The sequence below is a fragment of the Labeo rohita genome, chromosome 21 (assembly GCF_022985175.1).
Source record: "Labeo rohita strain BAU-BD-2019 chromosome 21, IGBB_LRoh.1.0, whole genome shotgun sequence".
NCBI classification, from domain to species: domain Eukaryota; kingdom Metazoa; phylum Chordata; class Actinopteri; order Cypriniformes; family Cyprinidae; genus Labeo; species Labeo rohita.
In genome coordinates, this window is record NC_066889.1 from 10,466,206 (window position 1) to 10,491,567 (window position 25,362).

At 37.4% G+C, this 25,362-nt stretch overlaps 1 protein-coding gene across 1 annotated transcript in view; it reads right to left on the reverse strand.

Moving 5' to 3' along the window:
* tenm2b (teneurin transmembrane protein 2b) overlaps positions 1-25,362 on the reverse strand; it is a 307,726-nt gene that overhangs the window by 237,591 nt on the left and 44,773 nt on the right. The window contains 1 exon segment of the mRNA XM_051093879.1: positions 18,802-19,062. Within this exon segment, the coding sequence (XP_050949836.1) occupies positions 18,802-19,027 (226 nt within the window). The 5' untranslated portion in view covers positions 19,028-19,062.

Consider the following 25,362-nt stretch of genomic DNA (forward strand, 5'->3'; position numbering starts at 1 on the left):
AAATGAAGGAGTAAAACACTTGCAAATGCATAAATTTGTTGTATTCATCATGTGAATTTTTTTTTCCAAGCAACACTTATTACCTGTTTTCGTAGTATTGTTTTGAATTGATCTCATCAGTGTGTAAAACTGTGTTGTAGTGTGGGTGTTTTTGAGGGTTTGTGTGTCATGTCTGAAAGCAAAGTTTGTTTTTTTCAGCAAGATTGAGTTGTTTTCGCAAAAGCGAGGCATAATTTCAAGAAATGTGTTTAAGCAATTGAGAAAAACTGTAATAAAAACAACAATAGTATCTAAATAATATTACAGTTTTTCTCGATTGCTAAAACACTATAACCAATCTTTTGAACTAAAATTTCAAAACCATAATGCCATTTTTCAAAAAGCACACCCATTTCCCTGAACTATAAACACTATTCCCCTGCTTTAACACATGAGTCAGATTTGGTGAACTGTTACTGCAAAACTCTACACACAAATCCCTACATTTCTCAGTGCTTACACCATGTGATCATTTAGAAAGCACTAGCATTCAATATTGTTCACTCGAGTCTGCAAAGTTTGAGCTCAATTAGCACACAATTAACCAAGTGGAAACACTAGGAGTCAAAATCTATCACACACCAATCAGAACTTTTGATGGAGATAAAAGTGCCAAAGTCAGCTTAGTTTGGTGCATTTCTCAGATCAGAAATGAAATTCTCAAAACTACTTGTTCAACCTCCACATCATCTAGTCACTTGTGCACATTGTGCAATTTTTTTTTAACAAGTTGCGTTTGCTTTGGTATATTCATGCAGCTGATTATGCAACTGATTTGTCTGCGGTTTTCTTACATTATCAGTTCCTATTGTCATGTTGCTATAGTCTTACCCCTCAAAACATCAAGTCATTAGCTCATTGTATATGTCTTTGCAGTAAATGCTACATTTTTGATCTAGCTGTCAAGCATATTCTACACATTTCTATTAGACTTTTTGTAAATTTGCCATGAATTGTTCAAGTGAATACTGACTTTCACTAATGTAGAGACTACAGATCAACCGATGATAAAGCAGTTCTCTGTAATAGCTCAAAGGTACATCTCAACATCTCATGAACCTTCAGTTGGGAAGCATATATAGACAGAGGACAACACAAGAGTTACAAATTCTGGACTTTCTAATTTATATTTCGGCCTTTGCCCATATTTCTCTTTTCTATTTCACAATGACTTTGTAATGTATTTATATTTTATTTCATTTTTTTATGTTGATTTTTTTTTTTTGTCAGACCACTAGTAAAAGTGTAACTGTGTATCCTATCTGGTCTTTTTCAATCAATATCCCGCATACAGTAATATGCAATTTCGAAGACAAAGAATAGGAGGTGAAAGAGGAAGAGGAGGAGAAGAAGGAGGAGGACGACGACAACAACATGGAAGAGAAATGGGAAGTGCAAGGGCAAAAAAACAAGCAGTCTTCTATATTTTAGCTGATGCGTGCCAGGGTTATAACCAATTAGAGTGTGATGTTGAGGAGGTTGTTTGGCCTGTCCCAGACCAAAGACAGGATGCTGGGGTAGAATAATTATTTTTGTTGTTGTTTGCTGTTTTGTGCTGTACTCTACAGTACAATAAATTAAGGATTAAAACACTTGCAAATGCATACATTTGTTGTATTCATCATTTTTTTTCCCCAAGCAACAGTTATTACCAGTTTTCGTAGTATTGTTTTCAATTGATCTCATCAGTGTGTAAAACTGTGTTGTAGTGTGTGTGTTTTTGAGGGTTTGTGTGTCATGTCTAAGAGAAAAGTTTGTTTTTTTCAGCAAGATTGAGTTGTTTTGAGTGGAGAGCTTCATTTTGACCTAAATATAGTAAGTTCGGAGAATTGAGTTAGAAGTTACGGATTTGTGTTTAGAGTTTCGCAAAAGCGAGGCATAATTTCAAGAAATGTGTTTAAGCAATTGAGAAAAACTGTAAAGCAACACTGATAAAATACAACAATAAAAATATAATATAATATAATATAATATAATAATAACTGTAATAGTATCTCAAAGATAAAAAATAACACTGATAACATACAACAATATAATATAATATAATAACCTATGTTTTTGCCCCAAGTGTAATGATCATTTATAGTTAAAAAGCAGAAATAAAATTATAATTCAAATTCTGCATATCAGTTATCAGAGATCAAAATAACTTGTATGGTATCAGCCATAAAAAAAGACAATATCAGTACAGGACATGCTGGTTTAATGCGTGCGGTCGTGAAATCAGAGACGATTCACTTGACGAAATCCGATCAGAAGTGGTCACCAACCATGCATTTGACACGCGACATGTCAATACCAAGTATAAACTGTAATCCCTCTTGTCTGATCACTTCTGATTGGATCATCCTGGAGCTGGATGTTAATCCCAGGTGTAAACAGGGTCATAGAGATGGATATAGTTGCTGCTTTCCTCCTAATTCACTCTCCTCTATCATCATCTCTCCCGCATCCCCTTTCACCCACATTACCCATACTGTAATCTCAACGTTCTGCTATGTTTGGAGCAGCTCTGCTTAGTAAGAGCTCGAATGGAGGACGATAAGCACATGCTACCAGATGTTGTGCTGGAAAAAAAGTGCACTAAAGGGACCATAAGAGGGTTCTGGGCTGCCTAAGAGGCAGAGCACTCCTTTCCACAAATGTCCATAACGAGTGCTCCCGTATTTCCGAAGCTCCCTCGCCATATGGCCTTTACTGAGGCAAAGCTGCCTGCGGAGCCCTGTTCACTCACTACGGCCATGGACCACCAGCTTGGAGCGTCCTACAACCAAAAACTCCTCCCTCGACCATATGAGCATATCCATGGCAAGTTTGTTCAGATGTAATGTGGAGCAGACTACAGCTGGCAGGTAAAAAAAATAAAAAAATAAAATGCTACTGCAGGCTACTGAAAGCTAGAGTCTGCTACTCTTGGTTCTGTGTCTATCATTTTCTCTCTGTAAGTCTCAGTCTGTCTGATCCACTCTGAAGATGGTCTCAGTGGTTTGGACTATTTTTACAGCACACGGTGAAGGAGAAAAGTGACGACAAGGTCACCTCTTGCTTTAGGTAGATGAAACTTTGCTATAATGAGATGTGGACACTGCTAGTGGAGCACATCTCATCTCAGAGTATTAAAGATTTTCTGTTTCGTTCCATTTTTGATCTACACCTGAGCCAGCATCTATGGAAAACAGAAGCCTGTGGAAAGAAAAAAAAAAAAAAAACCTACAATGAATGACAGGCAGCATCCCTCTCCTGGACATTCCCGAATCAAAACCTGACAAAAAACGCTTCAGGCTGTATTGTGAGTTTGGCTGAGTCTCCGCAGAAATACTGTGCTGGTGGAATTCAGACAAAATAACCGTATGGTGATTCTGGATGCAATACGGACAGAGAACCGAGTGGAAAATGCAAAACATAATCATTATAATAAAGTGTAGTTGATTGAATAATATGTGCATGAGTTTGTTGTTGTTAAACATCAAGATTTCAGGTTAGAAACTGTAATAAATAAATAATTCACTTCATCCTTTTTGCTATCTATCTATCTATCTATCTATCTATCTATCTATCTATCTACAGTACCATGTAGTATTTCAATTAGTATAAGCTCATAAAACTGTTTGTATGATGCAGGCTTTTGCAACTGCCAGCTACTCTAAAATCTAACAATTCACAGTTTTTTTAGACAAAATTTAAAATGTGAGAAATAGGACCGTTTGAGCAGATATTGAAAGGATGAAGGTTCCTACTTCAATACTGCAGCTCACCTCTATTATCTCTCTGATATCTTATATTGACAAACCTGGCTAAAGGTGTGTTTGTAAGGACAGCTTTCAACATGGCACAAAGCCTTTCATTTTCACTATCTATTTTCTGTGCAACAACTGAATAAGGTCAGTTGGTCGAACAATAATTATAACTGGTTAACACTTCATAACACGATCAATTTGAGCAAAACAAAACCTGGTCACACAACTGGTGGATTGGGCTTGTTTGGTCCTTGGGAAAAACAGTCTTTCAGAAAAAGAACATGTTTTAAGGAAGATGTGTAAAGGATGATTAAAAGAACATTTATTTATTTATTTATTTATTTACAGTTTTTCTCAGTTGCTTTGGTGCATATCTCAAATCTGAAATGAAATTCTCAAAACTACTTTTTCAACCTCCACATCATCTAGTCATCATAATAGTAGTTTCTCATTCTTTTGAACAAGTTGCGATTGCTTTGGTACATTCATGCAACTGATTATGTACATTTGTCTGCGTTTTCCTACATTATCAGTTGCTATTGCCATGTTGCTCAAAATGTATTATATAGTTCTCTGTGCAACAGTCTTACTCCTCAAAACATTCAGTCATTAGTTCATCGTATAAGTCATTATATGCAAAATGGTTGATATAGTTGTCAACTGTCAAGTATATTTTCTACACATTCCTGTTAGTCTATTTGTAAATTTGCCATGCACTGTGCAGGTGAATCTTGACTTTCACTATAGTTTTTTTTCAGTTGCTATCCTTTTGTCCAATCTCTAGTCACATTTTCAAAACTCTAAACACAATTAGCACAACATCCGTCTGTTATGTCCATACTGTTAACACAATTTGTGTTGTTTTCATACAATATGCAATCAATTATCATGTTTCTAAAATGCTTACATTTTCTTTTCATACAAGCTTACCCAAAACCAAAATCATGGATCTTTTTAGTCTTATTTACAAATGCTTAAACACAGCATGTCAGAAATGAAGACCTAATGTTCCAAACCTTAAATATAGTATTAAGCTTCTACTTCTGCAGCAACAACAGCTCAAAAGTATTGAAAAAAATTCTCTCTATATAAAATACTGTAACAACTGATTAGCACCTTTAAGTAACAAGATCACTGAAATATTTAGAAAAGCTGATTCCATTCTCAGTTTGAGGAATAGTCAGGTGTTGAAGCTCTTTCCATTACATCAACAACATAGAGTAAAAAAGACCTCTTTGATTTGGTTTTGTGGATGCAGAACAACACAAAAAATCAGAGAGAGAAAAAAAATAATGCCTGGCAGAGGGGGAGGAGTAGTTCAGAAAAACAGGAGAAGAGTTGGGAGAAAGGAGTAAGAATGTGTTGGACTGTGCATTTTTATGTTTGTTTGTTTGTTTCTGAATTGTGAGATCAAAAGATTACTGTTTTTATTTTATTTTTCTTATACTGTGACGGAAACAAGTTTGCCATGACCAAAGGCCATGTATGTATTTCATGTATTTTCTCTTGTACATTCTATAAAGTGATTCATTGACTTATTGAGTTGTATGTTGCCACGAACAAACACATTCAACACTTAAAAATGTTAAATGGGTTTCAGTTGAAGGTAAACTGAAAGATAAATTACAGAAAAAAATATTAATTTTTATATTGTCTGTTATATGCAGGTAGAACTGAAACATGACAAGCAATGCAGTTTTTGTAAAGCCATCAATTGTTAGTATTTTGACAGTCACTGTGCTATGATTGACTATATGTTTCTGTTGGATAGAAACTAGTGACAATGTTTTGACTGCATGACTCTATTTTGAATCAGGTTTGCTGTGTTTTGAAATAATTAGTATATGTAGAAAAGGGTATTCAGCATTTTGACATGTAGAGTTTGTAATCATTTAACAAAATGTGGTTTTGGCCACAAAATGAACTATTTGGCTAATTGTGTGATGTAGGTGTGTTGCTGTGTTAAGAGTTTAGAAAAAGTACTTTAAGTATTGGTAAATGCTTGTTAGCAATTGAAAAAAACTGTAATAAGGGAATGTAGATTAACCAATAACAAACCAGTTCTCTGAAATTCCTCATACAGTGCTGTATGCAAAAGCAAAGTTCTGCCTAAGGGGTGATTCCTGTGTTTGCCTTTCTAATTTTGTATTTTCGCTTTTGTGCATCTGCCATGTACAAACATCTGACAGACATCTGTAAGATGTCAGTTTTACAAGTACTCTAAATCATAAACATCTTACAGTAAAGACATCTAATAAAAGTCTATCTGACACCTGGTAGGAAACGTGCAGATGAGCGAACACTCTAAAAAATAAATCTTGCAGATGTAAATGTAGACGTAAAATAGACATCTTAGTGATGTACATGTACTATCAGGGATATTTCTTTTTCTTGTCTATAACAATTACTCTGAAATGTGTTTTTTTCCTTTTTTTTTTTTTTTTTTTTTTTTTTTTTTTGTCCTATCCAGTCTCTTTCGATCAATATCTCACATACAGTAATATGTACGTTTGTACTTTTGAAATGGATATATGGCATACATAAGAATTGCAGCCTTCTGCATTTCAATACAGTAACTGGCATGCAAACTATTGCTATAGTTTACATCAGTTTACATCAGGTAATGCTAATAGAGTACACTGTTTGATTGACAACATGACTAAGCATTTTGACTATCTTGTTTGTGAACAATGACACAAGGACTTTTCATTCTGATGGCACTGATATGTTTATTGACATGCATACTTACTTTTGATAGATGAACTAAAGATTTTGAGTAAGTTACAGGCTTTTGCAGGTAATCCATTGTGTTGTGCTGTTTGTACGAATTGTTTTGAGAAATGCACATACTTCTTTGCAAATGTTAAGGATGATTTGAGAAATGCACCAAAGCGACTGAAAAAAACTGTAACAACAAGAATATTTCCTCTGTGAACTGACCCTAAACAACAAATAAAGTTATGACTAAATACCATACAAAACCACTATGGAAGCTGAATAATAATAATAAAAAAAGGTAATTCTAACTTTTTTCCTCACAATTGCAAGTTTACATTTTGCAATTCTGACTTTTTTTTCTCAGAATTATGAGATATAACGTCAGAATTGTGGGGTATAAACGAGTTACAAAGAAAAAAATCTGAATTGCAAGTTAATAATTCTGAATTATGAGATATAAACTCACTAAAAAAAGTCAGAATTACAAAAAAAAAAAATCTCAATTGCGAGTTTATATCATGAAATTCTAAATAAAAAAGTCAGAATTGCCAGTTTATATCTTACAATTGTGACTTCGTATAGTAACTCGCAATTGCGAGTTTATATCATGCAATTCTGAGAAAAAAAATGAGAGAATTACCAGATTATACCTTGCAATTCTGACTTTATTCCTAACAATTACAAGTTTAAATCTCACAATTCTGAGTAAAAAAAGTCAGAATTGCCAGTTTATATCTTGTAATTCTGACTTTGTATAGTAACTTGCAATTGCGAGTTTATATCATGCAATTCTGAGGGGAAAGAAGTCAGAATTACCAGATTATATCTTGCAATTCTGACTTTATTACTCATAATTACGAGTTTAAATCTCACAATTCTGAGAAAAAAGTCAGAATTGACCGTTTATATCTTGTAATTCTGACTTTGTATAGTAACTTGCAATTGCGCGTTTATATCTTGCAATTCCGACTTTATTACTTATAATTACGAGTTTAAATCTCACAATTCTTAGAAAAAAATCAGAATTGACAGTTTATATCTTGCATTTCTGACTTTGTATAGTAATTTGTAATTGCAAGTTTATATCATGCAATTCTGAGAAAAAAAAAGTCAGAATTACCATATTATATCTTGCAAATCTGACTCTATTACAATTACAAGTTTAAATCTCACAATTCTAAGAAAAAAAAGTCAGAATTGACAGTTTATATCTTGCAGTTCTGACTTTGTATAGTAACTTGCAATTGCAAGTTTATCATGCAATTCCAAGGGGAAAAAAAGTCAGAATTACCATATTATATCTTGCAAATCTGACTCTATTACTCACAATTGTGAGTTTATATCATGCAATTCTGAGGGGAAAAAAGTCAGAATTGCCAGTTTATATCTTGCAATTCAGACTTTATACAGTTACTCACAATTGCAAGTTTATATCATGCAATTCTGAGAAAAAAAATGAGAGAATTACCAGATTATACCTTGCAATTCTGACTTTATTCCTAACAATTACAAGTTTAAATCTCACAATTCTGAGTAAAAAAAGTCAAAGTAGCTAGATATAAAATCGTAATTGCGAGAAAAAAAATGTCAGAATTGTGTGATAAGTCACAATTACCTTTTTTTTTATTCAGTGGTGAAAGCGGGCTTCCATAGAGCACAGCTTTTGTCAAATAGAAAAATCTCTGTAAAAATTCTTGATTGTGATTAAAATGAATACACACATCAACTGAAAGTGTTCAATGATATTCGTATGGAAATCATTGAAATCACTCCTGATATGTCCATTCTCATTGTAAAAATGAAACGGCATATAATTTGATATGTTACAGTTTTTTTCAATTGCTAACAAGCATTTACCAATACTTAAAGTACTTCTAAACTCTAAACACAGCAACACACCTACATCAGACATTTAACCAAATAGTTCATTTTGTGGCCAAAACCACATTTTGTTAAATGATTACAAACTCTACATTTCAAAATGCTGAATACCCTTTTCTACATATACTAACTCATTCAAAACACAGCAAACCTGATTCAAAATAGAGTCATTCAGTCAAAACATTACCACTAGTTTCTATCCAACAGAAACATATAGTCAGTCATAGCACAGTGACTGTCAAAATACTAACAACTGATGGCTTTACAGAAACTGCATTGCTTGTCATGTTTCAGTTCTACCTGCATATACAGTTTTTTCAATTGCTAACAAGCATTTACCAATACTTGAAGTACTTTTTCTAAACTCTTAACAAAGCAACACACCTACATCACACAATTGGCCAAATTGTTAATTTTCTGGCCAAAACCACATTTTGTTAAATAAATACAAACTCCACATTTCAAAATGCTGAATACCTTTTTCTACATATACCAAGTCTATCAAAACACAGCAAACCCGATTCCAAAACGAGTCATTTGGTCAAAACATTACCACTAGTTTCTATCCAACAGAAACATATAGTCAATCATAGCACAGTGACTGTCAAAATACTAACAGTTGATGGCTTTACAAAAGCTGCATTGATTGTCATGTTTCAGTTCTACCCAAATATAACAGGCAAAATCTATTGCTGTTTTTTTGTTTGTTTTGTTTTGTTTTTGTTTTTTTTGTAATTTGATTTTACCCTAAACTGAAACCCATTTTACATTTTTAGGTGTTTAATGTGTTCTTTCTTGGCAATACACTAAAACTGAATGAATATAATCTAAAACTGAATGAGTCATAATTACTTTATAGAATGTACAATAGAAAAAGATAGGGTCCTCTATGCAGAAATTCAATTGGATCATTGATTGCAATTGCTTTCCAGTGGGTCGGGGTTGGATGTGGATGGTGCCCTATGATAGCTGATGCCAGTGATCAACAGAAATTCCAACATACATGGCCTTTGGTTACTATGCAAGCTTGTTTCCGTCACAGAAAAAAAAAAAAAAGAAAATACGATAATTGTGACCATTTTTATCTCACAATTCGGACGTATATTCTTAGAATTCCAAGTTTACATCTCGCAATTCAGACTTTATCAGAATTGTGAGATAAAAAAAGTCACAATTACCCTGTACCCTTTATATTCCATGGCAGACATAAGCCTTCGTAGGTTCCACATGTGTAAGAGGAAAAAAACAAACATAAAAATGCACAGTCCAGCACACATTCTTACTCCTCTACCTCCTACAACTATTTCTCTCCCTCTCCCAGGCATTATTTTTTCTCTTCTTGATTCTTTGTGTTGTTCTGCATCCACAAAACCAATTCAAAGAGGTCTTTTTATGTTGATGTAATGGAAAGAGCTTCAACACCTGTTTATTCCTCTAAATGAGAATGGAATCAGCTATTTCTAAATATTTCATTGATCTGTTACTTAAAAGTGCTTATTAGTTGTTAAAATATTTTATATAGAAATGTTTTTCAATACTTTTGAGCTGCTGTTGTTGCAGAAGTAGAAGCTTTATACTGTATTTAAGGTTTGGAACATTAGATCTTCATTTCATGCTGTGTTTAAGCATTTGCAAATAAGACTAAAAAGATCCATGATTTTGGTTTTGGGTAAGCTTGTATGAAAAGAAAATGTAACCATTTTAGAAACACTGGCTTAATTGCATATTGTGTGAAAACAACACAAATTGTGTCAATGGTATGGTCACAACAGACGGATGTTGCGCTAATTGTGTTTACAGTTTTGAAAATGTGACTAGAGATTGGACAAAAGGATGTTAGCAACTGAAAAAAACTGTAATAGACAATATAAAAATTAATATTTTTTTCTGTAATTTAGCCTTCAGTTTACCTTCAACTGAAACCCGTTTAACATTTTTAAGTGTTGAATGTGTTTGTTCTTACATGGCCTTTGGTTACTATGCAAACTTGTTTCCGTCACACTAGTTGAAAAATAAAATAAAAACAATAATCTTTTGATCTCACAATTCAGACTTCTACTAGAATTGTGAGTTTACATCTTGCAATTCAGACTTTATCAGAATTTTGAGATACTGTATTTTTATTGCATAATTGCAAAAAAAAAAAAAAAAAAAAAAATCAGAATTGTGAGATACAAAAGTCAAATTACCCTTTATATTCTATGGCAGAAATAAGCTTTCATAGGTTTCACACGTGTAAAGAGGGAAAAAAACAAACAAACAAACAAACATAAAAATGCACAGTCCAACACATTCTTGCTCCTTTCTCCTAACTCTTCTCCTGTTTTTCTGAACTAACCCTCTCCCTCTGCCAGGCATTATTTTTTTCTCTTTCTGATTTTTTGTGTTGTTCTGCATCCACAAAACCAAATCAAAGAGGTCTTTTTTATTCTGTACTGTTGATGTAACGGAAAGAGCTTCAACACCTGACTATTCCTCAAACTGAGAATGGAATCAGCTTTTCTAAATATTTCAGTGATCTTGTTACTTAAAGGTGCTAATCAGTTGTTACAGTATTTTATATAGAGAGAATTTTTTTCAATACTTTTGAGCTGTTGTTGTTGTTGCAGAAGTAGAAGCTTAATACTATATTTAAGGTTTGGAACATTAGGTCTTCATTTCTGACATGCTGTGTTTAAGCATTTGTAAATAAGACTAAAAAGATCCATAATTTTGGTTTTGGGTAAGCATTGTATGAAAAGAAAATGTAAGCATTTTAGAAACATGATAATTGATTGCATATTGTGTGAAAACATCACAAATTGTGTTAATGGTATGGTCACAAAAGACGGATGTTGTGCTAATTGCGTTTAGAGTTTTGAAAATGTGACTAGAGATTGGACAAAAGGATGTTAGCAACTGAAAAAAACTGTAATAACAATCAAATTGTATATTAATGCTTTTGTGTAATTCAAAGACAAAAAATAAATAAATAAATAAATAAAAGTTAATTCAGTAATATTAAATGAATCCTTTCACGTATCTTTAATTAGTGATTTGATTTAGATTTAGGTACCACATGAATCACACTTTTTCAGAATGACTAATCTAATCGGTTTGTGATTACCAGTGTCACTTGAATGACAGGAACAATAACTTTTAACAAATATTTGTTGTGAAACTAAGACACAGTATGTACAAACAGATCCAAAGTTTTAATAGTTGCAAATTAAAACCACATAAAATCATCTTCTCTGTTTTTATTAGAGGGGGATTATGTGGGTTAAAATGGATAACATTCATCCATGATGGCATTTGTATTAAAGCCCAAACTAATGAGAAAACTCTGACCTAAAGACTACTGTTTCCAACATACACTTAAGAACTGCACATACATTTGTGTAATTTGACTATTTGCTTTAAACCTTAATATATGATGTTATATTAGATGGGAGTGAAAAGACTAACACAAAAACATCAAATAAATTGTGCTTAGTTCAAATTACAAAAATTGGATTTTTCAGGCTGGTTAAGCTTAACTATAATAATGCGGTCACTTTTACTTATGTTCAGCTAATTTTCACCAGCAATCCAGTTATTTTAACAGAAATCCACATACCCTTACTAAAAAAGAACTATACTTCAAGTTTATTTTATTAAGAATACTTAAGTAAAGTTTAAGTATATTTTTAAGTATACTTTATGTAGTAAGTATACAAATATCAGCGTACTTGTAGTATACTTTTCAGTGTACTACTTTAATACTCCTTGGGACTAAATTGGTCCACTTTCTACTATATAAAAGTATACTTTTAAGTATACTTTAAGTATAACAGTAGTAAACTTTGAGTACACAACTAGTTTACATCTATGTTTTCAGTTTGTACTGCAACTATACTAAAAGTGAACTTATAGGTATACTAATAGTTTACTAATTAAATACTTTTATATGCATTTTAGTACACTTTGAAGTATAGTCTCAGTAAACTACTAGATTAGTAGCTTTATACTGCAAGTATACTCGTAAGTTTTCTTTAAGTGAACTTTATATGATAATTGAAGTATAGTACTATGTCCCTATTTAGGTATTAATTTGATTATATTTTGTTGTATGAATATCTGAATACACAAAACATTACAAATAACTTAACCTAATATGTACACAACGTTGTCTTTGTTCGTCAAGCATTTTACAAGATTAAGACATTGTCACAAGGTCGGTCTCTGTGGCTCCCTCCGTTCCCAGCCAGCGGGAACCCTCACCTGAGTTCTAGTCACTACATTTCCCACAATCCCGTACCTGGGGCTACTTCCGGTTCCGGGTCCCTCCGGTTCACTTCCTGTTTGTCGGCCATTTCAGCGCGCTGCGCTGGCTATTCCCCGCGAAGTTTTGTTAGTCATGCTATCAATCCTGAGCGTTTATCTATCGGACTGCTTACCCGTTGCCAACCGGACTTCTTACCGTGTGTGTGAATCTTTGCTGCCTGCCTTTCATCGACCCCCGCTATTCTATCGGACTAACCCCTTTGATCGCCGCCAGCCCCGACCTATTGCATGGACTCTGACTACCCCTTTTGCTTTGCCTACACCACACCTGTCCGCTGTTGTTGACCTAAGCCTGCCGATTACGTTTGTGTCTAAAATAAAGTTGTTGCAAATGGATCCCACGTCTCCGGATTCTTCCATGACTGCGTCACAGAAAACTTCGCCAGCTACGGATCCAGCGACAACAAGTCAGATCGCGTCAGAGGTTTCCGCTCAAGCATCTGTGCTCACTCGACACCAGCAACAAGTCAACAAGCCACGCCTCCCGTCTCACCGCCGGCTTCCAACCCGCCTGCAGCGGCCGCGGCAGTTACCGCGAGCCCTTGACTAGCGTTTCCAGAGAAATTTGACGGCACGCCATCCAAGTGTAAGGGATTCCTCCTCCAGTGCACCCTGTTCGTTAACCAACAACCAAACCTGTACCCGACGGATGAGAGTAAGATCTCCTTTATCTGTTCTCTTCTTACCGGGAGGGCATTAGAGTGGGCTACTGCTGTTTGGGATTTGGGACGGCCCGTTTTCCCCTCGTTTGCTACATTTCTTCAAAGTTTCAAGGCCGTATTTCAACCCAACCCAGAGAGCAGCGAGGCTGGAGAGCTGATTGTGGCATTAAAACAGGGCCGGCGCACGGCTGCCGACTACGCATTGGATTTTCGCACATTGGCGGCACAGAGTGGCTGGAATGATGGACCCCTCAAACTCCATTATCGAAAGGGACTTAATCCAGACCTCCAGGTAGAGCTCGCCTGTCGTGATGAAAACCTATCACTTAATCAGTACATCGACCTCTCAATCCGCGTTGACAACGTCATGCGCGCCCGAAAGCCTGCTCGAACCTACATACCCTTGCCCCTGTCTCAACCGTCCACCATGACCACCCCCGAACCCATGCAGCTAGGAGCAACCAAGCTCACCGTGGAGGAAAGAGAGCGTCGAATCAAGAACAATCTCTGCTTATACTGCGGACAACCAGGTCATCTCCGAGCCACCTGTCCCACTCGACCACCTCGTCCATCCACCTCGGTGAGTTCTGACCATGTCTCTCTCAACCAATGTGAAGTTCCTGTGATTCTTAAAACCAAAGACATTTCGATTAATACCACAGCACTAATTGACTCCGGCGCTGCAGGAAACTTCATCGACAGAGACTTTGTTGCAACTAACTGCCTGCCTGTTCTTTCTTGCGTTTCGCCCGTAGCAGTGGCCGCCCTCGATGGGAGACCATTAGGAACAGGAAGAGTCGAGCACACCACCGACGACCTCACTCTCTGCCTCGAACCCCATCATCAAGAGTCCATCCGTTTCTTCATAATCACCTCCCCCCGGACACCACTCATCCTAGGATACCCATGGCTCAACCAACACGAGCCCGTTATCTCCTGGTCTTCAGGAACCATCGCTCACTGGTCTCCACGTTGTACGCAGCACCTTCACCAGCCGAACCTCCAAGTAGCTCCCACACCAGAGCCAACCAGACTCAGGGAATCCATACCGGCCGAATATCACGATCTCCTTGAGGCCTTCAATACCACTAAAGCCACCCAACTACCACCTCACCGGCCAGGGGATTGCGCCATTGACCTACTTCCAGGATCTATCCCTCCCCGAGGACGCATCTTCCCTCTCTCTCAGCCCGAATCGGAGGCCATGAGTCAATACATCAAGGAGGAGCTCGCCAAGGGCTTCATTCGACCATCAACCTCTCCAGCCTCGGCTGGATTCTTCTTCGTTAAGAAGAAAGAGGGAGGACTGCGCCCATGTATTGATTACCGTGCCCTTAACGACATCACGGTCAAATACCGCTATCCTTTACCGCTAGTCCCTCCAGCCCTAGAACAACTCCGTGCCGCCAAGATCTACACCAAGCTCGATTTACGATCTGCATACAACCTCATCAGAATCCGGGAGGGGGATGAATGGAAGACGGCCTTTTCCACAACTACTGGGCACTACGAGTACCGGGTAATGCCCTTCGGCCTGGCCAATAGTCCTTCCTACTTTCAGGCCTTCGTCAATGACGTCTTCAGAGACATGTTGAACCGTTGGGTCATCGTCTATATAGATGATATACTGATCTTCTCCAACTCGTACTCAGAGCACGTCCAGCACGTCCGGGCGGTCCTTCAACGCCTCATAAAGCATCAACTGTACGCTAAGGAAGAAAAATGTGAGTTCCATCAAGAACGAATCACCTTCCTCGGCTACGTGATCAGCCCGGAGGGGGTCGCCATGGATGAGACCAAGGTAAACGCAGTTCGTAACTGGCCACGCCCTAAAACCCTTAAGGAATTACAGCGCTTTCTGGGCTTCTCAAACTTCTATCGCCGGTTTATCCGTAACTTCAGCACTGTGGCAGCTCCACTCTCCTCCATGATCAAGCAAGGCAACACGCGCCTCACCTGGACACCCCTCGCCACTCAGGCCTACGACGAACTCCGACAGAGATTCACCACTGCACCTATCCTGCACCACCCAGACCCCAACCTTCCCTTCCTCGTCGAGGTGGATGCTTCCAGTACCGGTGTGGGGGCAGTACTCTCCCAGCGTCAGGGTCAGCCCCTCAAGACCTTCCCTTGTGCTTATTTCTCCCACAAGCTCAGCCCAGCAGAACGGAACTACGATGTAGGCAACAGGGAGCTTTTGGCAATCAAGCTCGCTCTGGAGGAGTGGCGGCACTGGCTAGAGGGCGCACGACATCCCTTCACAATTCTAACCGATCACAGGAATCTGGAATATATCCGCACTGCCAGGGTTCTCAACCACCGTCAGGCCAGATGGGCATTATTCTTTACCAGGTTCCACTTCGACATAACGTATCGGCCTGGCTCACAGAACACGAAGGCGGACGCTCTGTCACGAATTCATGAGCCCGAACACTCTGCAGCTCCACCAGAAACCATCATTCCCACTTCCGTCATCCTGGCCCCTGTCGCTTGGGACATAATGACTGAGATCACGGAGAGTCATGCCCAGGACCCTCCTCCAGGTGATTGCCCAGCGAACCTAACTTATGTTCCGGCACATCTACGCACCCGAGTCCTTTCGGAGGTCCACTCCAACCCCAGCTCCGGTCACCCTGGGATTGAGGCCACCATCGACCTGCTCCGCAACCGCTTTTGGTGGCAATCCTTACGCCCTGACACTATCGCATTCATTAAAAGTTGTTCTGTGTGCAATACCTCCAAGGTCCCTCGTCAATTGCCTGCTGGCCTTCTGCAGCCTCTCCCAGTACCTAACCGCCCGTGGTCACACATAGCTGTGGACTTCATCACCGATCTCCCCGCCTCCAACGGTCTGACTACCATCCTCTCGGTTGTGGATAGATTCTCCAAGGGTTGTCGATTTATCCCATTTCCCAAGCTGCCCACCGCCATGGAGACCGCCGAAGCCCTCTGCAACTCCGTCTTTCGTTTCTACGGACTTCCGGAAGACATTGTATCAGACCGAGGCCCCCAGTTCACCTCTCGTTTATGGACCAGTTTCTTCCGCCTGTTGGGGGTAAATGTGAGTCTTACTTCAGGATATCACCCACAGGCCAATGGGCAGGTCGAAAGGCTAAATCAGGAGTTGACCAGGTTTCTACGCTCTTACTGTCAGGACCACCAGGAAGACTGGAGTCGCTTCCTCCTATGGGCCGAATATGCCCAGAATTCCATACGGAAACCATCCACCAACCTAACACCCTTTCAGTGCACTCTCGGATACCAGCCTCCACTGTTTCCTTGGTCCGGGGAACCCTCTGATCTACCTGCCGTCAACTCCTGGTTTCAGTGGAGCGAGGAGACCTGGAACCGAGCCCATGTCCACCTGCAACGGGCCGTGCGTCGTACACAGACTCAAGCTGACCGACGACGCCGGGTTGGGCCCTCCTACGAGCCAGGCCAGTGGGTGTGGCTCTCCACCCGGGACCTGCGCCTTCGTCTTCCCTGCAAGAAACTCAGTCCCAGGTACGTGGGTCCTTTCAAAATCATCCGCCAAATAACTCCTGTGTCATTCAAACTTGAACTCCCACCTGAATACCGTATCTCACCCACCTTTCATATGTCTTTGTTAAAGCCCGCTGGTCGCCCGGAAGGAGGGGAGAGCCTAGAGGGGACCGCTCCGCAGGGACCTGCCCCCCCTGATCATCGACGGCGAGGAGGTCTATCGAGTCAGCACCATTCTGGACTCCCGGCGCCGGAGGGGTCGTCTGCAATACTTGGTCGACTGGGAGGACTACGGCCCCGAGGAGAGGTCATGGGTGCCCGCTGAGGACATCCTCGATCCTGCTCTCACCGCCGACTTTCATGCATCGCACCCAGCTCGACCAGCACCCCGCGGAAGGGGTAGACCCCGGCGCCGGTTACCTCCTCGTGCCAGGAGGCACTCGCAGGGGGGGGGCTCTGTCACAAGGTCGGTCTCTGTGGCTCCCTCCGTTCCCAGCCAGCGGGAACCCTCACCTGAGTTCTAGTCACTACATTTCCCACAATCCCGTACCTGGGGCTACTTCCGGTTCCGGGTCCCTCCGGTTCACTTCCTGTTTGTCGGCCATTTCAGCGCGCTGCGCTGGCTATTCCCCGCGAAGTTTTGTTAGTCATGCTATCAATCCTGAGCGTTTATCTATCGGACTGCTTACCCGTTGCCAACCGGACTTCTTACCGTGTGTGTGAATCTTTGCTGCCTGCCTTTCATCGACCCCCGCTATTCTATCGGACTAACCCCTTTGATCGCCGCCAGCCCCGACCTATTGCATGGACTCTGACTACCCCTTTTGCTTTGCCTACACCACACCTGTCCGCTGTTGTTGACCTAAGCCTGCCGATTACGTTTGTGTCTAAAATAAAGTTGTTGCAAATGGATCCCACGTCTCCGGATTCTTCCATGACTGCGTCACAGACATCAAGGGAATAGATATAAGTGGTTGAAAGTATCTAGGCTTCAAAACTAGACACACAATCCTCAAGAACGGTGGCAATCAGCAAATATTAAAAAGATGAGATCTTTACATCACAGTACAACAAATAACTAACAATAATGACAAAAAAGCAACAAAAAGGTTTAAATGAAGTCAGCAAACAGCAAAACAATAATCCTATAACAGTAACTGAATAATTTATTCATGCTGCAAAGTGTGATGGAAACTTACAAAGCCTTAAAATTTCAACAATATGCAATTCTTTGCTCAGACAACTGTGTTTGACTAGTTGGGACAACATTTGCGTAATTTTGTTAGTCTGACAAGGGTTTTTAGTTTCAAGAAAATAGCATTTTTTTAGTATTTGAGACTCAAAATTTTTCATAAAATGGAAAATATGTACTTTTTTACAGCGTGAAAGCATCTGTTTTGGTTTCATCGCTTGTGTTTTGGAAATTCTGTTCAGAAGATGTGTAATAGCATCTCTCATGTATAACAATGAAAACACGGATTCTCAGAGCACAAGTATAGCTCAAATATATTTAGACTTTTTCTAAGTATAAGTCAAGTATACTTAAATGTAATTTGAAGTATATTTCTGAGAAGTATATAAAGCACATTTCTGAGAAGTACATAAAAAGTAGACCGAAAGTGTATACTTTCCTATTTTTAGTTTAAAAGAAGTATACTAATAGCACACTTGAATTAACTTCTTTTTCGTAAGGATAATTGGGAATGACGTCAAAAGATTTCCCCATGCCAGTTTGACAAGTTGGTCATGAAAATTCGCCATGTTGACCAACAGAAAGCTGCTTGGTTTGAAAGTGACTTATGTATGAGCTGTGCTTTATACTCTACATTGCTAGAAAATTCACATTAGAGAATGGACATTTTTTGTCCGAGAATTTGTGCTGATATTTTGCTAATGTGACTGTATTTATAACACAGCTGCCATATTTATCATTACGAATTAGTCCATTCATATATTAATTAAGGTAAGAATCTCACCTTGTCTGACATACTCTTCAGTCTCCTGATGCACCAGCTCCGCAACACATCCTCCATAGCGCAGGTGTCCATCCTGTTGATAGGCCTTCAGCATCTTGCTGGAACTGTATGATTTCTGTGACACTATATGGCAGTTCTCACTGTCCAAAGAAGATGTGGCGTAGTGCAGATCCTTTCCGCACCGACCCTGTGTAAGAGAGCGTTGCCGTCTGTCCTTCAGATCCATCACTGCAGGAGCTAACGGACAATTATGTCGATTACCTGCAGAAGAAGAAATGGAAGACATCAGAGTTCAGATTGTTTAGCGAAAGAAAAAAATAAAAAATAATATAAAACTTGGCTTTGCAATATGTACATAAGTCTTAAAGTGGGCAGGATAATATAAGAGACATTTTGGACAGACATCTTGGATCACACAATGTCTTTTGTTTTAAAGACAATGTGTTCAAAGTAGTTCAACTGGGTTTGATTCAGTTCAGTGTGTCTGAGGATATATCATCCTGATCTCATGATGAAAATGTACCTCAAGAGATGCAAAATACACACCAATAAGTACATATCACTGCAGTTTCTCACAGAAATGTCCGCTGAGTGGTGCTAAAAAAGTGTTGGGTTTTTTATCCCGGAACAGATGAACGTACATATGGTGCATTTTATGTGACGTTGGTTTTGTACGTGTCACCACAGTTCCGACTTGAAATGTCCATTGATTAGCACTATAACACTAAGGCTCTGTGACATTTTAAAATAACGCACAATCTGCACTATACCTGAACCTACCCAATAATATGAACAAAAGCGAACGTGATATAAAAACGCAATTGCAAACATGCTATTTTAGCTTGTTTTTCTAACTTTCAGCAGTTTTTCACAGGATTCATTCCCAAAGATTTTGCATCCTAAATCCAATTTTGTGGATTTACCGAGTGGCTGTTATGTCCGATGTGGTGTCCATTTTTGATACCCTACCAAATTAGTACCCCCTCTCGTTGAAATCACTACATGATTGGCGAATCCTAACCCCTCTACCACACTAACCCTAAACCTAATGCGGTTGTAAACAATCCCAGCCAAGGAAGAACGGTCTTATCTAGCTAAACGATCGGTTATTTTCATAAAAATAATACAATTTATATACTTTTTAATGTCAATCGCTTGTCTTGTCTTGCTCTTCCTGACCTCTGTTTTTTTCCGGTTCATGACGGTTAGGGTATGTCAAAAAACTCCCATCTCATGTTTTCCCTCAACTTCAAAATCGCCCTATATCGCTGTTTTACCTTTTTTTTGTTAAGGGTGTTTGATCTTCTTTGCATGTTCACTTTGCAAAGACTGGGTCTGTACTTCTGCAGCAATGTAGGATGATTTTGAAATGATTTTTGAAGTTAAGGGAGAAAATACGATTGTTTTTTTATGAGTTTTTTTTTTTTTTTGTCTTCAGCCAGAATACACAGAGTTCAGGGAGAGCAAGACAAGATGAGCATTTGAGATTAAATAGTATTTAAATTGTATGTTTTAAATGAAAATAACCAATCGTTTCGCTAGATAAGACCCTTCTTCCTTGGCTGGGATCGTTCACAACCGCATTTGGGATCGTTTGAAGACGCATTTAAACTGCATTTTGGAAGTTCAAACTCGGGGCACCATATCAGTCCATTATATGGAGAAAATAATGTTTTCCTCAAAAAACACAATTTCTTCACGACTGAAGAAAGAAAGACATGAATATCTTGGATGACAAGGGGGTGAGTACATTATCTGTAAATTGTTGTTCTGGAAGTGGACTTCTCCTTTAATATACTTATATATATATATATATATATATATTTGTATATAGCTGTGTGAAAAAAAAAAATGACCAGGGATTTGCTATAAAGTATATGTTACTTTACCTGAGTGTACTGTGTGTATGCAAATAATAATGGATAAAATATATATTCAACATCATATGTATATATATATTAAAAAGGTATGTTTTGAACCAATGCTTCAAAATATAGCTAACCAGCATCTGCAGTTTTTTTTTTAACAGGGTAGAGCTTTGCAATTATACAGTTCACATTTTTGTGATATATACAATCATACTGCCAAGATTTGCTACATAGTATATATGAGTCCTCTGAATTATCATTTAAAACATTTTAAGAACAATTTCCCCCAAAATAGTTACATTTGCAAGATAACTGTTCTTTAACTCACTTTTTTTCAGTTAAAATGTTGTCACGATGATTCTGTGATTTTCTGCTCAAGTTGCACTTTTGTAAAAGCTTCCATAGGGCGAATTATGGATGCCAACTTGATAAACAGAAAAACATGTCTATCTGTACCTGTTAAAACCAACAGTTGCTTCTCTATTAGCAAAATTCCCAATCCGCATTCTACCGAATACCTCCCTATCAGCTGTAGATCAAGCCGATAACCACCCGTGAAAACTCTGTAAGCAGATCAACGCAGGATGTCATATTGCAGGAAAAATACATACCCTAAACATCACAACAACGTATCAAGCCTCCCAAACAGAATGTGCTATCTTCAGCTCGAGACAGACGTATCCTCATGATGTCTTATTATCAGGTAGAGACACAGAGACTCTATCACACCCTCCCACTCTACATCTGTGTCGGTGTGCTGAGTTAGCCAGGCATGGGAGCCACCAGAGGATCCAATCAAAACATTGAGTCTTTGGCAGAAAGCCTGTTGTTTAGGACTTTTACATCATTTAGTCATGAAAAATAGCACTCGAAATGTTACATATGGGGAAACAGAGGCAATGAATAAGATACTACACCTTTGTAAATTACCGTCGGGTCTTTTAGGACATGTTACTCTCATACAAAAAACTATACAGCGAAAGGCCAATATTTTCACCTCAATCTTTAAAATGTAAGCCCAGGGAGACGTTGCTTTTACCGTCAATTTCACCCAGGAGATTAATAAAGTACCGTCCCACGCTATCCCATCCACTTACCGTAAATTAACACTTGGTTTCACTTACAATAGCGAAAGTGGCAGTTGGCAGAGAACTACTAGAGTTCGAATCAAGTACATCCTGAGTATGTAAATGAAGAGGTGAACTCATTTTGTCCGTTTTTATTAGAGAAAGTTTTATGTTTCACAAATACACCCACCAAAATAAGGAAATATGGGCTGGTAAAACCTTTAGATCTAATTTAAATGGACTTTAGCGTGTGTCCTGACTTGGTCTTATGACCTTTTTTTAAAAAGAAATCACTCGTGCTCACCAAGACTGATTTATTTGATTGAATTTTGATTATAAACAGTACTATTGTGAAATATCCTGTATTTGAATGTATCTAAAGTGTAATTTATTCCTGTGGTGGCAAAGCTGAATTTTCAGCAGCCATTGCTCCAGTCAACTGATCCTTCAAAAATCATTCAAATATGCTGATTTGGTGCTGAAGAAACATTTCTTCTTTTTATTAATCATTATGAATATTTTGTGGAAACTAAACAATATTGTTTTCAGGATTCTTTCATGAATAGAAAATTCAAAAGCATTTATTTATTAGAAATATACATTGTGGCAATATAAATGTTTTTAATGATCAATGTGTCCTTTCTGAATAAAAATATGAATTTCTTTAAAACAAACATAACTTACTGACCCCAAACTTTTAGATACATAAAATATCAAAATTTGTGCTGGCAGACATTTATTTTACTACCACAATCATTAGTTAGTTAACTTCAAGTATATGGCTAGACAATTTGACCCTAAAATAGTAAAATGCCTTTGATAAAGAGGTTCTTTGGTAGAAAACATTAAATCAACAGTGCTAAAACACAAACTGGGAACTTCAAAGAGAATCAATTTGAGAGCAAGGCAGCAGGAAACAGTTCTGTAATTGTTCAGGTTGGACACGGCACTGCGCTGTCAATATGTTCAATGAGGACAGTGTTTACATATGGGGAGGCGCTCTGGTTATGTTTATTGATTGTCAGTTGGTATTTACGTTAATAAATGTTTCATTGGCTGGCGGGACATGCAGGCAATGTGAATCATTTGTTTTGTGGTACAGTAAGAATAATAAATATATATTACGGTTTCATACTTTACGATTTTCAAATAAATACATGTTTGATGTCGCCCTTGCCATTGATCTGGCCTTTGATAAAGAAAAATGAGAGCTAACCAAGCGAAAGCATTGACATAATCATGTGCATTACAGACATGGTGGTTGTGATGTCACAAAAGGGTAAATGCTTATGAATATTAAATAGTGTATGCACTAATCATTTAACATAAGCTTTTGTTTTTTAGATAAATCAAGAGGCTATGTGATCTATTGATTTAGAGGTAAGGTCTGTAGTTTAGTATTCATTAGTCAAAACTGACATTTAAACAATAACATTATGATTAGAAGTGCCAAAAATCATTTAAGCAAAAATCTCAGTTGAGGTGCTGAGTGAAAACATTGAATTTCTATTATTTAACATAAAATTAAAGGAAGATCTCAAACTTGCTGTCTAATTCAAGTGCCCAAATGAACTGTGATGTTCAATAATTTTACTCCCATGTCACTTTTGGTCCTGGATATCAGAGGATAGTGATTAAATCAGGGTTTTTATTGTTAACTACGGCTACAATTTAAATCAGAACTAAAAACAAAAACATACATAAATAAATAAACAAACTAACAAACTTTAACAAAATACAACAAAAACATAAAAATCTTAAACTTATTCTATTTCAGGTAGTTGCCAAGGCATAATTTCTCATTTTATTTTAGTTTAACCTGAAGTACTAAAATAATAAACAAGCAAACATACAAACAAACAAACAATAAATAAATAAAATTACAAACATGCCAAAGTTACCACAAAAAAAGCTAAATTTAACATGAAAATGAAAAATGAATATTAATTTGTTAAAATATGTATTTAAATGTAAAAAAAGAAGAAGAAGAAGAAGAAGAAGAAGAAGAAGAAGAAAAACTATAGTATATCAATGCCACTTTTTTTTCAGGAAAATCAATCTAATATATTTTTGTTCAATAATATTTTTTATTATTATTTAGATTTGGGGAGATTTTTATGATACTATGCAATATTTATACAATTTTTATTCCAAAATTACCAAAATTTATTCCAAAATTAACAAAAATTGCAACTAAATTTAAAATGAAAATGGAAAAACACAAACTCATTAAAACTTACATAACATTTTTTTAAACACTTTTTTTCTGGAAAATTAATCTAATATATTTTGTTCAATAATCAATTAAAATCAATATTAATAATTTTATTATTATTTAGAATTGGGGAGATTTTATGATATTATGCAATATTTATACAATTTTTATTAGATAATTATCCATTATTATATTATATTATATTATATTATATTATATTATATTATATTATATTATATTATATTATTAGGATTTATTTATTTATTTATTTGTTATTTATTTTCAAATTTATTTATTTATTTTTTTCATATTTACCATTAATTTCAATTAATTGACTCTAACATATGCAAACAATGTCCATGATTTCTTTTTTTGTGTGTTTTTTTCATATAGCTAATGCGACAAAAGAAAGTCACCAAGTGTCATCTAATTTCAATTAAGGAAAAAGTTATACAAAAAAATAAATAAATAAATAAAATAATATGCATCAAACATTATGGAAAGTGGATATTTATTTTTACATTATTTAAACATTACATTTAGGAGGAAAAGCGGAGGAGATCTACTGGCAGTAGGCAATGTACTACAGTAATTGCCTGTAGTAGATTTTTTTTTTTTTTTTCTTTTTTTTTTTTTTTCAGCTGAAATTGACACACATAAACAAGCATAATGACTGTATCATATATCACCCAATAGTCAAAATAGAACTTGATGGCTAAAGGCCAGCCATTAGCTTTCAGACATGTTCAGAGTGCAACTGCAGCTACTTTAGAACATTTTTAAAGGACAGGTCAAGTGTGCAGCATTGGAGGTGTTCCACACAGTAACCGCTCCAACAGCAATCCATACGAAAACTCAGCTGAATGTCAATAATTGATGCAACCTCTCTATCTGTTCGGGAATCTCAGTGGCACCGTAAGGCAGGCCGTATCGGGCTACTCTATTAAAGTTAATCCACCAAAATCCATCTTGGGCAGAGCAGTGTCTTAATCAGTCTAGAAACAAAAGGCCACGGTAACCGCCACGCTGAGACTGACTGGTGCTCGCACCCAGCACAGGGTGACCAACTGTTAACTGTGACTGTTCAATTAGAAATGCTTAGATCAAGACGGCAGGGAGGGGAATGATAATTATAACAGGAAATGAGTGGGGAGAAGCTGCTGGAGAGCGCAGAGAGATTTATAACGATGTGAGAAGGTGGTGGTGTGATGAGGAAGAATGAGAAATGAGGAACGCACCTGATGGCTTCAATTTAAGGAAAAGGAATAATTCACCTAAAAATGAATTTCTGTCATCATTTACTCACCTTCATGTGTTTTCAAACCCATATGTCTTTCATCCTTCCTTCCGTTTCAATGAATAATGAGTTAAATTTCAGTCAGTTTCTCACACTAAGCTTCAAAAGACATGG